This window comes from Lemur catta, chromosome 13 (genome assembly GCF_020740605.2).
Source record: "Lemur catta isolate mLemCat1 chromosome 13, mLemCat1.pri, whole genome shotgun sequence".
NCBI classification, from domain to species: domain Eukaryota; kingdom Metazoa; phylum Chordata; class Mammalia; order Primates; family Lemuridae; genus Lemur; species Lemur catta.
In genome coordinates this window covers 39,974,296-39,990,679 of record NC_059140.1, presented here as the reverse complement: position 1 = coordinate 39,990,679, position 16,384 = coordinate 39,974,296, and the positions used below count along the sequence as shown (strand labels likewise).

General features: G+C 36.0%; 1 protein-coding gene across 11 annotated transcripts in view; it reads left to right on the top strand.

Annotated features, from left to right (window-relative positions):
• LMO7 (LIM domain 7) overlaps positions 1 to 16,384 on the top strand; it is a 195,444-nt gene that overhangs the window by 67,106 nt on the left and 111,954 nt on the right. For all 11 annotated transcript variants that reach the window (XM_045567643.1, XM_045567637.1, XM_045567642.1 and 8 more), the window contains exons 2-3: positions 14 to 84; positions 12,292 to 12,361. In XM_045567643.1, the coding sequence (XP_045423599.1) occupies positions 14 to 84; positions 12,292 to 12,361 (141 nt within the window). The remainder of the gene's footprint in view (positions 1 to 13; positions 85 to 12,291; positions 12,362 to 16,384) is intronic.

Here is a 16,384-nt window from a genome sequence, read left to right as displayed (position 1 = left end):
ATCTGTCTTTCAGGCAGTTACGGAGAAGAATTTTGAAACAAAGGATTTTCGAGCTTCTCTAGAAAATGGTGTTCTGTTGTGTGAGTAAGTATTTAAAGCATTTAAATCATAATTCAAAAGCAGAGCGGTGTGTGTGTGTGCAGGTGCTATGAGGTGTCTTCACCTCCCCTTCTCCCATAGCCACCGTAGTCACAGGTATGTCTTCTTGGTCACAGGTGACATTTGATTCCTGCAAATTGACACCCCAGAGTGTAAGACAGTAGGAAGAAGGGGTTATCAGTCTCTGTATCTACAGATAGCATTGGTGAAATATATATTATTTTTAATTAGTAAACAAGAAAGATTCTATTATTGCAAGATAGGCCAGTTAAGGGGTGGGTGGTTGAAGAGAAATCTTATGACATTTTATCACCTCTTACTCTAAATATTCTAACATGTGGAAGTGCCTGGTTTAGAAGTTAATATAAAACTTCTTCATCAATAAATCATGATGATTGGAGTGGTAAATTTTTCTTTTAAGCTTTACGTGGAGTCATTAACTTACCAAAATCAATTTGAGTTATGGACCGTTCATTGAATTAATAGATATTACTGAGAGCCACATCCCAGGCTTTGCTTACCATAAGTAAAATAGGCCAGTGCCATGATTGATGGTATAAGGCCCACACTGTGTTTGTTTAGTGCAATGTTTTATTCCCCAATGGATGCGTAGTGCAGTTAGCCAGGTATGTGACTCTTAGGGGTAAGGAATAGGCAGGCCTATAGGGCATAAGGATGAAATCCTGGGTGAGGGTGCAGGTTGCAGAAGTGAGCAAATAAATTCCTAGAATGTACTTGAATACCTACCCACATTTTTGAAAGCACTTAGTTATTTCAATCTAAACACTTATTGGATAGGTATTTATGGAATCTGTCCACTTGTATGCCCTGAGAGTGTATGTATTAGAACTTAGATGATTTTGATTACCCTTTTGAAGGAAGTTGTTTGCAGCAAAGATCTGGAATCAAAGGGCCTAGGATAGATTCCTTGCTCTATTACTTTTGGATATTTGAACAAGTGACTTAACATCTTTGTACATTTGAGCAAGTGACTTAACATTTGAGCCTTATTTTCTCATCTCTAAAGTGGAGATCAAGGTATCTAATCTGCCTAATTCACAAGGTTGCCAAGTTTAATAATATATTTTAATATAGTAATGTTAAGGTTTTGATAAACTATCAAATTTTGTATAAATACAAGTTGTTGCTAGGAATATGGCCATGTAAATAATAGTCTTTATCTCATCAGCCCTGTTGGTAGATGTTCAAACTTCTTTGTCTTAGAGTGATACTAATTTGGTCCGTATGAAGTTGCTGGTATTCAACCTTTTATGACCTCCAGAAGTGTCAATTTCTTGTGGTTTCACCTCATGTATGCCAGGACAGACATATGAAGAAGGGCCACGAATACAGTTTAAAGGGTTTTTCTTGTCCTCTTCCAGTGTCACATTCAGAATCCTTGTTGAATAGTGTTTAAACTAATTTAAGTAGGTCACATAGTCAGCCCAATTGGCCACTGATGGGAAATTACTTTGTCTTGATTTAAAAGCTGTATAATTTAAATGTGTTTTAATGTGTTCAGAAGATGGAGGGGAGACAATGCCTGTTAAAAAGAGGCATGTGATCTGCAAACTACCTTAGCTATGAGTATGGGCTATTTAGAGGTTTGTGGCAAAATAATGCTAATTCTAAGCTTCATAAGTCTGAATAGGATTCAGGTGGGTTTATGCAGGACATGTGCCTATGATGGATGGAGCTTTTTATTTTTAGACATACAAGAACGTATATCCCAAGTAGATAATCTTTTCAAGGAAGTCACTTTGCAAGCTATATATTTCCAGTGATGAACTATTGCTCAAAATATTTTAGGGATCCCACTTTTTTGGAGCATTGCCTCTGTAAACAGGTCAGTACATATATTTGATAGTGACACCTAATTTTTGATTTAAAATGCAATTTATGCATCAGCCTGGGATCTGATTGATGTGAAGTAATTTTTAAAAACTATACCCTATATGAAAGGATGACCATATTGTCGTCAGTGAGAATATTCAGAGTTGATAAAAAACTGTTTTGGACACATGCAGTAAAAGTTGGAATGAATGTATAATTTCTACCTTAATAGTGACAACAAACATTTGGATGCATGTTTAGAGATATATTGGTTTTTTTTAAAATGTCACTTTCGTTCACAAACTTCCAAAAGCTCACTCATAGATTGTTTTCTAATTGGAGTAACACCAAGGTTTATGTAGTACCATATAAGTCTCATCTATCTGTTTAGTACCCAGTATTTTTTAAATTAATGTTTCCCAAAAGTAGCTTAAGTAAATATTAAGGCCTGGTTATCAGCAATTGTAGTTTACTATGGGACAGACACCAAAGCACTGCATATTTGTATTAAAAAGGTCTTTCTCTAAATTATGAATCGCATTGTTTATAGTCACTGGTTAACAAAGACACATTAATCTAAAAACTACGGTGTTCAAAAAAAAATCCAGGTATAGTCAGTATAAATCTGTAACTGAAGAAAGCCTGGCCGGTTGATCTATAAAATGATTATGCAGGCTCCACTGTTGGCGACCACATCCATCTGAGTTATATACAATGCCTAAGAGGAAAACAAAGCCGGTTGTTCAGAGGCCTGGTTTTATACGTCCTGACTTTTAAATTAGTGGTAAATATAGTAAGCTGTTTGAGCATATTTTATCCATTGGAGATCTCTCCAGTTTTAGCTGAAATATGATTAGGATATTTTTAAAATCTGCATCCTTTTTTTTTTTAAACAGGAAAAGGCTGACTTCTGTTTGGCTCACTGCCAGAACCATATTTCTTGTGAAATATAGGGAGGGTGTACTTGTTGCCTATTAAAAATCTCCAGCCATCCTCATTAGTACCATTAAAGAGTCTGTTAATATTTCATCTAGTAATTTCAGCTGTTTTTTATCCTTCAGGAATGCTTTTCCCTTTTTGAACTGGCATTCTGAGATACCAAAGTCAAAAGTTGGAGGAGCTTGTTATAGCTTTCACCCAACTGCAGTGTACTGCCATTTCAAATAGTCTAAATTGGGTATAAACTCTTCTCTGAGGTTTCAGACAAGATGCACATTTGAGTAAGGTACGATAGTTATGTACATTCATTGCCTTTTAATCTGATTGACTATTGAAGTTAGTATCTTCTTGTTAATTGTTTTAGTGCCATTTAGTTTGCACAACTGTGGGATCTAGTGAGTGGAAGGATAAAGAATACTCTCCTGGTAAAAGTCTATGGTAGTAATTCTTTTCCTGTTTACCTTGGATGTGTAATCTCTCTTGCTTTTACTAAACAGTGAGATGGGAACACAATCTGATTTTTTTTTGTTTTTCTAATTAATATAAGATTGACATTAATGCATACAGTGATTTTAACTCCTTGTTATAATTTTCTGTGAATTTTATTAATAGTATTCATTAATCTGTCTCCTGTCTTCAGTGTTTTTTAGTGTTCACGAGGACTGCCTTACTATATATATTTAAAAAAAAAAGAGATTTGTCACTACATAAATGTACACAATCTTGTTTTGCTCTGGGTTCTAGCAAAATTATTTTTCTTCTCTAAACTTATTTGGTTGAGGCATATGCAGCTAGTGATATTAGTTAGTCATTTCCCAGTTACTCATCTTATAATGACAATCTTGGAAATATTCAAATGGAAACACTCTATTTCTCTTATGAAGTAAGAAGATTTGTTCCAAGATAGTCTGATTGTGTGTGTCACTGGTAAATTAGTCTGTACTTCCCGCCACTGGGATGGTCCCAAATCTTTGCTCTGTTCCCATTCAGCCATGCATCAGAAGTTTATGCCTTTTTGAACAAGTGGCTTACACTATTGAGAACACTCTTCTCACACTGTGTCACCAGGTCTTCTTTTCCTTTGCTTGCAGCTTGGAAAGAATGGAGCAAGATGTTCACCTCTTGGTTTGAGAGATCCTGTCTCTATTTATATCTGCCATGTGACCACTATGCTGTCTGCCTAAAAGTACCATAATATTTTGTTAAAGATACATTCAATAGAAGAAGAATTGTTTGCACAAATACTGCTGTTTACTATAGCAGACTCAGACGATTGTTTTAAGGCATTGGGGAAGAGAGAACTTTGCACTTGTCATTCTAGCCAAGAGAGCTCTATCTTTTTGTTAGAGTTGGAGACTTCCACACATCAGTAGCCCCTGGGGCTTCTCACCAGAGCTTCTCGTGGAGCCCAGAGGCTTTCATGTAATGGGGAAGGCTTTCTTTTTTTTTTTTCATTTTTTTTTTTATTTGTTAAAGCAATTTACTTTTTTTTTTTCCAGCTTATTATGGGGGTACAAAAGTTCAGGTTATATATATTGCCCATGCCCCCCCATCCCCCTAAGTCAGAGCTTCAAGCGTGTTTATTCCCCAGACAGTGCGCATTGCACTTATCATGTAGTTATACACCCATCCCCTCCCCCCATCCCCCACCTCTGTCCGATACCCAATTGGTGTTATTCCCAAATGTGCACTTAGGTGATGATCAGGGAAGCCAATTTGATGGTGAGTACATGTGGTGCTTATTTTTCCATTCTTGGAATACTTCATTTAATAGAATGGGTTCCAACTCTATCCAGGAGAACAAAAGAGATTCTGTATCACCATTATTTCTTATAGCTGAGTAATACTCCATGGTATACATATACCACATTTTACTAATCCACTCATGAATTGATGGGCATTTGGGTTGTTTCCACATCTTTGCAATTGTGAATTGCGCTGCTATAAATGTTCAGGTGCAGGTGTCTTTTTTATAGAATGACTTTTGTTCTTTTGGGTAGATGCCCAATAATGGGATTGCTGGATCGAATGGTAGGTCTACTTGTATCTGTTTCAGGTATCTCAATATTGCTTTCCACAGAGGTTGCACTAGTTGCAGTCCCACCAGCAGTGTATTAGTGTTCCTGTCTCTCCGCATCCACGCCAACATGTATTGTGGTTTTGAATTTCCTGAGGAGGACGGTTGCTTACATACAGTGCTCTAGCATGCCAGCACTGTCTATTGACAGGGACCCATTATTACAGCCTTTTGAAATTTAAGTAGTGAAAACTGTTTTTCTTCACTTCAAGTAATATAAACGTTGAAGTTTCCATGTTACTTGATAACCTAGCAGTAGGCAAACAAAGACGCAAGAGTTCAAGCTCATAAAGATAATTCAAAAATTTTAAACTTCTTTCTCTTCATAGCAGCATTTTATGGTTGGCATCTGTGTGCCCTCTTTTTAACTTCCACAGTCCATTTTGCCTGTAATGTAATATCTGCGTATAGCAAAAACGCCATTTATTTTAAAGCAGTATATCAAGTTGAAGGTCAGCTTGGCAAACATCAACTTAAAAATTCACTTTTGTTATGGTAGCCTCTCTCTACAGACTCATTTCAAGTTTTGCAATTCTTTTTTTTTTTTTTTTTTACACTGTGGCCTCAAAATTGAGGTTTAAAATCACAGAGAGAGAACTACATATGATTCTCATTTACACAAAGGGGTTGAGAAGAATTTAGTAATATTACTTAATAGTTAAATGGCAGAACCAGGACAGGAACCCACAGTCCCCCTGTTAGATGCCTTTTGCTTTTTGTTGTTGTTTGTTTTTGTTTTGGAGACTTTTTTTTTTAAGAGCAATTTTTGGGTCACAGAAAAATTGAGAGGAAGGTACAGTTATCCTATGTCACCCCTGCCCCTACTCATGCACAGCCTCCCCCATTATCAACATCCCCCACCAGAAAGGTACATTTGTTATCATTGATGAACCTACGTTGACACATTGTTATCACCCAGAGTCCACAGTTCACATTAGGGTTCCTTCTTGGTATCCTACATTCTGTGAGTTTGGACAAATGTAAAGTGACATGAATCTACCATTGTAGTATCAAACAGAATAGTTTCATTACCCTAAAAATCTTCTGTGGTCTGCCTCTGTCCTAAACCCTGCCATCTCTCCCTCCAACCTAAACCCTGGCAACCACTGATCTTTTTACTCTCTCCATAGTTTTGTCTTTTTCAGAGTGTCATAAAGTTGGAATCATACAGTATGTAGCCTTTTCAGATTGGCTTCTTTCACTTAGCAGTATGCATTTACGTTTCTCTTATGTCTTTTCATGGCTTGATAGCTCATGTCTTTTTAGCACTAGTATTCCATTGTCTGGGTGTAGCTCAGTTTATCCATTCATCTAATGATGAACGTCTTGGTTGCTTCCAAGTTCTGGTAATTATAAGTAAAACTGCTATAGACATCCATTTGCAAGTATTTATGTAAACATAAGTTTTCAGTTTCTTTGGGTAAATACCAAAGAGCATGATTGCTAGATTGTATAGTAAAGAGTATGTTTTAGTTAGTATGTTTAGAGAGAAACTATTGAACTCTCTTTCAAAGTGACCGTATCATTTTGCATTCCCACCAGCAATGAATGAGAGTGCCTATTGTTCCACATCCTTACTGTTCTGAATTTTGGCCATTCTGATAGGTGTGTAGTAGTATCTCATTGTTGCTTTAATTTGTGTTTCCCTGATAACATACGATGTGGAGCATCTTTTTCATATGCTTATCTTTCATCTGCATAGCTTCCTTGGTGAGGTGTCTGTTAAGGTCTTTGGCCAATTTTAAAAATCATTCTTTCTTATTGTTGAGTTTTCAGAGTTCTTTGTATATAATGGATAACAGTTCTTTATAAGGTATGTCTTTTGCAAATATTTTCTCTCAGTCTATGGCTTATCTTTTCATTCTCTTGACAGTGTCTTTCGCAAAGCAGAAATTTTTAATTTCACTGAAATTCAGTTTATCAGTTCTTTTTTTTCATGGATTGTGCCTTTGGTGTCGTAGCTAAAAAGTCATTGTAAACCCAAGATCATCTAGATTGTTTCCTATGTTATCTTTTAGGAGTTTTATAGTTTTGGGTTTTACATTAGGTCTGTGATCCAGTTAATGTTGTGAAGGGTATAAGTTCTGTGTCTAAGTGCCCTTTTTTTTGATGTGATGTTTGAAAATTTCCTGTTACTAAGTAAAATCCATTGGTGCTATCATTGTTGAGGTTCTTCAAAATAAGAAGAATCTGCTGTTAGACTGTTCAAGCTTTTCTTGACTCACTTCAGGATGCTTCAAATGTAACAGTGAGGCTAAAAAGAAACTCCTGTCATAATAAGATGAGGACTGTACATTACATTGGCACTGACATGTTACTCTTCCACACACTTTCCCATCTTAGCATTTATTGTTAACTTTTTATGTATGTGGTAGGTAATTCAGGATTTAAAATTACTACCATAGGAATTCCAGAAATTAAACATTAATTTTATTATCAAGCTTTGAAAATAATAAAGTGGTCATAAATATTTATAAATACTTTTAAACTTTTAAATTTTAAATTATGTATGCTGATTATTTTACCCAGGGAAATGTGATCACTTACCCACTCAATGTGGTTTTATTATACAATATTACAGCTTATGAATTTTAGGTAGAAGTCATTAACTTAAAAATCTTTATGAGGCATTTACTTAAGGTAACCAGTCCAAATTGATTTATCTGATAGCTTACCCTTTTGATCAACTTTGACGGTTAGGAGAGAATATTAAGGCCTGACTTATCTGGCAATAGAAAAAATACTAGAGAGGAGGTGTTATCAGAGCATAAAACAACATCTATTTGATCAAAATCAAAGGTAAATTTTTTCCAGACTTATTTCTATAAAGAAGATGGAGATTTTGAATCATTCACAGAGAAATTTCTGCATTAAAATTTAGGAGATTTTAGCAAATACTTTTAAAGCACCTACTAAATGCCAGGTACCTCAGTACGTGCTAGGAGATGCTGTCTGGAATGAGAGATGGTCTTTGCCCCTAGCAGCTGCACTGTCTGATGTGGAGCATCTTTTTCATATGCTTATCACTGCACTGCTGATCCCAGCACAGTGCTGTCTTTAGTAAGCATTCAGATGTTTAATGAGCAGAATTTGAGTTTAGAAGAAAAGTAGGCAAATGCATTAACACCATATAGTGGGTAAAATAAAAATCATTGCTCTTTAATTTGTAAATAAAATGTGATACCTTTATTATATCTTTAAAAAAATGGAATTACTGGTTGGGTGTGGTGGCTCACGCCTTTAATCCTGGCAGTCTGGGAGACTGAGGCGGGAGCATCCCCTGAGGTCAGGAGTTCAAGACTAGACTGAGCAAGAGTGAGACCCTGTCTCTACTAAAAATAGTAAAAAAAAAAAATTAGCTGGGCATGGAGACATGTGCCTATAGTCCCAGCTACTCCAAAGGCTGAGGCAAGAGGATGCCTGAGCCCAGGAGTGTGAGATTGCTGTGAGCTATGATGATTCCATGGGACTCTAGCCTGGGTGACAGAGTGAGACTCTGTCTCAAAAAACAATTTAGTTACTAATAGTAAAAGTTTGATAATGTGGGAATATATATTTAGAAAATGTGGTTGACAGAAGGATATTAGAAATGTGTATGTGTATGACTAATAAAATAATTCATAGGTTAAAAAGTTCAGTATATTGATATGCTCTTTGATGTCAGTCTCTCCTGTTCATTTTGAAAATCTTTGGAAATAAGAACTCCAAAGGTGTCCATAAATTTTGTACCTTGGCTGAAAAGCTTTCGGATAAAGGGAAAAACAAGATTTGGTGTTTGGAACTAGTTTCTGGAGACTGATGGACAGTAGAGCATCAAATTCTAGCTCTCATTTAAACCTTCCATAGCTGAGCTAGACACCACATTGAGCTTTGTGCACAGTTTTCTCAGTGTCACCTCTGAGTTATATTTAAAGTCAGGTCACATTCACTGATGACAAGGCTTTTGAACAGAGCCAACTTTCTAGCCTCTGTCCTTGTGTAACTCAATGCTTTTGGAGGGAGTGGACAATATGTTTGAGACACAGGGGTGGGGAGGAAAAAGGAAAAGAAAATAGACAACTTGAGAGATGTTTTAGTCAGTTTGGGCTGCTGTAACAAAATATCGTAAACTGAGTAGCTTATAAACAACAGAAATTTATTTTTCACAGTTCTGGAGGCTGGGAAGTTCAAGATCAAGGTGTAAGCTGATGGGCATCTGGTGAGGGCCTACTTCCTTCAAGAAAGATGCCTTCATACACTGTAACCTCACATGGTGAAGGGGCAAGGCTGCTCTATGGGGCCTCTTTTATAAGGGACCTGATCCCATTCATGAAGGTTCAGCCCTCATTACCTAATCACTAATCACCTCCCAAAGGGTCCCACCTCCTAATACCATCATTTTCAGGGTTAGGATTTCAATAGATGAATTTTTTCAAACAATAGCAAAGGATGAGCTGAGGGAGAACGAAAGGAGTTGCAGGGTCATTGTGTGAGTGCTCTACCGTGGGAGGTGTCAGATTACTAGGTGCTTTCTGTTCTGGTTGTAATCTTACCACAAGAGCAAGCCTCTGATGTGCTAACCAAACATGTAACCAGGTTTATGCCCTAGCCTAAGGGAAGGCTTGGGGAAGTAGAGGTATAATTCTATCTAGGGTTAGAGGGATGGAACATGGGGATACAGGTATTAATAGATAAAATGGTCCCTTGACTGATTCTAGATCCTAGTGCATAAAGGCATTCAGAAGGTTATCCTGTTACCTGATTTTCGAATAGAACCACTGACTTGAAGTCAGTGTTACCTTTAGGAATTCCACGTGTGTTATTGAAGGGCACTTATTATACAAAGAAGTTGTATTTGTAAAAGAGAGCATTTCCATAGATGGCACTTGTATTTGATTTGACATAAAACTATGCCCCTATTCCTTTATATACTTAAATTTCACAGAAATTTAGTTTTATAAAGCCTATTTTTTCTCCGTAGAAGAAATATCCTAAAAGTTTTTCCATTAATTGTATATGAAAATAATTATACTTGATTCATAATTTGATTAGATACTCAACATTTCCCAAAACTATATATGCGTTTCTCTGTATTCTCATGCTTAGAACCAATGACTGTTGTAACAATTAACAAAATACAACAACATTTTTCTCTAGTGACTCAGCTTTTTAGAGGGTAGTCTGTGCGTTATCCAGAGTATTGTTTTTTCCCTGTGGCTATTTCTGTGTTTGCATATGTACTAGAAGGTTTAGGAGTGGAGAAGGAATGCTCATCCCTTGTGTATATGTTGCTTCTAAGTAATAGTTTTGGAAGCTTCTGATGAGGGAGGAGTCAATTTACTTGTTATTGGAAGACATCATTTATCTATGTTATTTCCTTTATCTATATCCCTTCTCTTGGCTGACTTTAATTGAGAGTAGGTTATGTTATTACTCATTCCAGAAACTATATTTTAAAAAATACTCTTGATATTACTAAGCCTGTAATGCAGAAATGGTAAGTGATATAAACAGGTAAACTGAATGACCTGGCCAAAGTCACCAGTGACTCAAATAGGTGGAGCAGGAATTTATGACACTCTTCCTCTAGTAGGACAACTGGTGCCAGGCTTTCCTGGTATTTTATATATTGTCCCAGCTCATATTGGCCTCTAATTTATGTCACTGAAAGATTACATTTTAAAATACAAGTTACAGTAAAAAAGCCACTGCCAAGCTAGTGGTCAAGAACTGCAAATAATTTCTTGATTTATAGTATGCCAGAATTGTGTTCCTGTGAAATAATGCTGCAATTTTTAGTTCTTGCATGCATTGCAAGAATGCCACCAGTAGCAGACATACAGAAATACCTGGTTAATAGGGAGCAACGAGAAGAATTAATTTGAAAATAATAGAATTATTATTTCCTACAGACCTGCTCAATTCTTTTCTGGCTCCTCAGCTAGTGATTAAAGAAAAATAATGTGGACATGAAGGGAGAAAGCCTTCCTTCCTACATGGCTTTCAGTGAACAAATCAGAAATTACAAATCACAGAGTAATAGTTATAGGAAGTGCTTAAAGTAGAGGGAATGGTTTTATGACCTATGTTATCTAACGATCTTTGTGTGAAGAAACTATGAAAACAGAAAAACATCTTTTGTTAGCCAGACTAAATCTTCATAAGCCACTGTTTTGTAGTTTTGAATCCTGTTGAACAACATTCTGAGGTTATTAAATAGAGACTTTTGTCTTTTTTATTTTTAGCATGCTCAAGTGTGTATATTAATCTCTGGAATGTCGAGGGAGTGACATTCCACAAGCTTCGGATTTTTTTTTTCTGTTGCCCATTGTGAAGAGGAGACCAGTAAATTAAGAATGTTTATTTCTCCTTTATTTGCTTTCTTTTTGGAGGTCTGTTACAGAATAAAGAATTTCCATTTGTAGATGGATCATTGAATAGAAAGATCACTGTTTCAAGATATTGTTTTCTGACAGTGATTAATGATTAACCAAGCTAGTATTAATAGAAAAGTATTGTTGTAGTATTAAATTTCTACATGACCCAGCACAGTGTCAGCGAACAACAAAAATACAGAATTCATAAAGTCCAGGTTTAGAACCGAAATTGTACTCCAAGTTGCAGCTGTCAAAGCTGAGTTTATCTTTTAGTGTTTTAAAGTATGGAGATGTATTATAGATATCTTTGCAGTATCTGTCATATTAAACTTGTTTAGTATGAGATTCTGAAGTAACTGTTAGCTAATTTTGGGAGGTTTAGTACATTTAATTTAATTTTCACCCAGTCATTCTGCTATAGTAACAAAGCAGTCAGTCATGGGCTTGAATGAATTACCAATAAAAACTAGTTGATTATTTGGATGAGCCCTACTTTATTTATTTATTCACAGTCCTAGAGACAGATACTTCACCTTTTAAATGTGGCAAATTAATATGGTTTTGAAGCTATGTTCTAAAAGCAGAATTAGTTTGAGAAAAAAAAAATCAATGAAAATTATTAGTAGGAAAAAGTGTTCTTAGGGCTAAGTGAACTACATAAAGATGAAAAGATTCTTAAACTGACTATTTAAATAGAACCAAATATTACCTTTCTTTGATAAGGGTGAAACTGATTTAAGGGACGGGGCTTTGGATATAGAGGTGTGCCTATATGGTCTAGGGAGGACCACTCACAATTGTGCGCAGCACTGGTCTTTGTTTCTTGACTTGTTTTCTTGGTGGTTTGCTTTCCCTTGGGCTGTTGGCTCTGAACAACATATTAGGGGATGGAAGAGTGATAGATGTGATTTTTGAATGCTAAAAGAACCACTGAACTGATATTGGCACTCTTGTAATTGCATATGTTTTTTCTTTATTTACTTTCAGTTTGATTAATAAGCTTAAACCTGGTGTCATTAAGAAGATCAATAGACTGTCCACACCAATAGCAGGTTTGGTAAGTAATAAATTATTGTCAAGACTAGATTTCTTTGTCTTTGAAATGTAAAAATGTGGGCACAGGCAGGTTTTTGTATCAGCAATTATTATTGAAATTAGGTTATGGATTTTATGCTCAAGAAAAGTGGTTTTAGTGATGTCTTCCTTATATCTGTAGTTCTTTCTCTGTTTCCCTTCTGTCTGGAGGCTTTTCTTTTCTTTTTTTTGTTTGTTTTGATTTTTGTGCCCTCAAACTTTGTTTCCTCTTTCTTGGCTTACTTCTTCCACAAGTTGCATTTGTTTATGGTCACATTATTCCTGAAGCTCAGTCCTGTGTACCTTGTTTGCTGGCTGACCAAATGGCTCCCCAGACTGCCAGATGTTCACCAGACGTTAGGATTCTGCTGCTTCATGCTTATGCATTACCCTCACCCAGCACACAGATCCTAAGTGTACTTGCAAAATATTAAGGCCTGCTAGCTCTTTTGCTTTATGTATTTTTTTCTTTATATAACAAGTTTCTTACCAAAGTCCTGTGTGATGTTGGACAGATCGCTGTCTTCCTCTTTGCCGCAGTAGTAGTATCCATGAAATGATGGTGATGGTCCTTGAGATTATTTGTAGCTCTAAATTCAGGATTTTGTGTACAAAAAATACATCATGCTGTCATTATGTAGCTATTCCGATGGGTCCAGACACTGGAGACAGCAGTAATAATGTGGGACTGTGTCTGTGGAAATAATTTATAATTACATACAAATGATGGATAATTTTCAAAATGTTAGAATTCCTTAAAAATCAATACTGGTGATAGGAGTCAGTTAAAAAAAATTAACTTCACAAAATGCTGAAGTTTAAGACAGCTAATAATTGGAGTGTAAAAACAAACTGCATTATCTTTGGGATATTCATACTGTTTATAGTACATGCAGGAAACTTCTGTTTGGCCATTCATGTGTTTACAGATGTGAAAGGCATGAGTAATTAGAGTTAGCAGTTACCCAAATTTCTGGGTTTGTAGGAGGCATGAAAATCCCATCAGAATTTTGGTAGGGATAAGTTGGTTGGAGAGTGTTTCTTATTGGAAAATATCTGTGTAGGAGAGAAGGAAAGAAAAGTTTTTATAGTTTTCTTTCGAAATATAGAATATATATAAATTTTCTAGAGCAACTGGTCGCAAATATTAATTCCTTCTTACCAAGTTGACTCTATTTTACATCTATCATGAGGCAGTTGGCCTGATAATTTTGTTGGTCTCAAATTTGGTTAGGTAAAAAATTCTATTTTTTGTATATATAAATATATTTATATATATAATTAAATTGTTTTCTGATAATATAATGAGTCAGATATTTGTTATTTAAGGAATAAAATTAAAGAAATTTGGTTTTTGAAGTCTTTCTAGGAGGAAGCATTCAGTTTAATAAAATATTTATATGAAAATGACTTAAAAATAGCATCTGTGAATATTAAAAGTTTGTATTGAAAGTATTGTCTTTTTTTTTTTTAAAAAAAGCATTTAGATTAATGTGTTTATTTAACATATTAGTATGTGCCTGGCACATGGTAAGCAGTCTGTAAATAGCATGGGGGTGGTGGGTGGGGGGGGTCGTTACTTTTATTTTGTACATAGTACTCCATGGAATCTTTGCAGCACCCTGCTGAGACAGGTACATTCACCGTGACCATCACCCCATCTCATAGACGGCAAAGAGCATCCAAGAGTGACTTCTATAAGGTTTTCAAAGACAAAACTGCACTAGAATCTGGTTCTCACAAGACCCATCACATGGTTTCTGCATTCAATTTAATGACAAAATCTCCCTGGTTACAGAGCAAGAACCTGTTGAAGTTTTCCTTCCTCATTAATTCCTCTGGGAGAAAAATCTCCCTAATCTCTCCCTAAGGCAGCAGATATTGAATCTTCGATGTGGAGCTGCCGAGAGACAGTTAGGAAAAGCTGCAGATTGTTTTTTGCTCTCTCACTTTAGAATTTGGATTCCTTTCTCATTTTAGATCTCAAATCTGCTCCCATTAACTGAAATAGAATTCTGTTTTTTCCCCCCAACTTCACAAATATTTAGTGAACTAAAATTTTCTGTGTAAATCCATTTTGTAAATTAATTTTTTTATTTCAAAATATTAAGGGGGTACAAATGTTTTTGTTGTGTGGGTACCTTGTATAATGCTTAAGTCAGGTGTCATCAGAATAGCATTCATTGTACCTGCAGTCTTTACCCCTCACCCCCTACCAACATCTCCCCTTCTTGGATTCCAATGATCTTTACTCTTTTGTGCTAATGTGTGCCCATTGTTTAGTTTCCACTTACTAGAGAGTGCTTATGTTGTTTGTTTTAGCATTTCCTGAGAAATGAAAATACTCTGTCTTTAGTTATTCTTAGATAGTTTATTGCTTCAATTTTAAATTATCATTTCTTGGATCAATTGCCTGCATTTTAAACGAAATTAGCCTTTGATCTCAAACTCCCTGCATATTTGGAATGCTTGAATTGTAGTGGTTTGTTGTTGTTGGCCACTGGAGGTTTTATTCAATTTTTTGATTGTATGATTAGATGAAAGCACAAATGTATTTTATTTTTAAATCCAAAGATCTTTCCAAGTATTTCTATTTCAAGCATCAGAAATTCTATCTCGTTTAGATTTATCTCTAGAAACTAAAATGAAATGTACTTCCGGTATATTAAATAGGATGGTTTTCCAAATACAGAACACCAAGCACTTTCAATTGGATGTAGGAGCATAAAAGTGACCCCAGCTACAGAATTGGACTAAGCCCAATTGGTTTGAAGTTACCATCATGCTTCATTCGACTCCTTACCATGCATGTTTGAAGGAGTTTTTTAGAAGACTTGGTTTTTGACACTTCTAGAAGAAAAACCAGTGATCTGAGCCAGATTCTTTACACTGGTAATTTTGTGTTCATAGCATCTAACATGGTGGCTGATACATATAGGAGATGGAGATCAAAGATTTTTTTAAGGAATGAACAAACAAGATTTCCATTGTGAAAAATAATAGGTTCTAATATTGGGTTTTATTTTTTTTTATTTCAGCATATTATGGGGGTACAAAAGTTTAAGTTGCATATATTGCCCTTGCCCTTTCCTCCCTGCCCTCCCACCCCCGTTGAGCTTCAAGCGCGTCCATCCCCTAGATGGTGCGCATTGCGCTCATTATGTATGTATACACCCAGCCCCTCCCCTCCCACATCTGCCCAACACCCGATTATTCCTGAATGTGCTCTTAGGTGATGATCAGTGAAACCAGTTTGATGGTGAGTACATGCGGTGCTTATTTTTCCATTCTTGGGATACTTCACTTAGTAGAATGGGTTCCAGCTCTATCCAGGAAAATATAAGAGGTGCTATATCACCATTATTTCTTATAGCTGAATAGTATACCATGGTATACATATACCACATTTTCTTAATCCACTCATGTATTGATGGGCACTTGGGTTGTTTCCACATCTTTGCAATTGTGAATTGTGCTGCTGTAAACATTCAGGTACAGATGTCTTTGTTATAGAATGTCCTTTGTTCTTTCGGGTAGATGCCAATAATGGGATTGCTGGATCAAATGGTAGGTCTACTTGAATCTGTTTAAGGTATCTCCATATTGCTTTCCACAGAGGTTGCACTAGTTTGCAGTCCCACCAGCAGTGTATTAGTGTTCCTGTCTCTCCGCATCCGCGCCAACATTTATTGTTACGGGACTTTTTGATAAAGGCCATTCTCACTGGGGTTAAGTGATATCTTATTGTGGTTTTGATTTGCATTTCCCTGATGATTAGAGATGTTGAGCATTTTTTCATATGTTTGTTGGCGCAATGGATAGCGCATTGGACTTCTAATATTGGGTTTTTTTATGTTTTAGTATTATAGGTTAAATTGTGTTCCCCCCAAAAAAGATATATTAAAGTCTTAAACCCCAGTACCTCAGAATGTGACCTTATTTGGGAATAGGCAGATGATGTAATTAGTTAAGATGAGGTCATACTGGGGTAAAGTGGGCCTCTGAT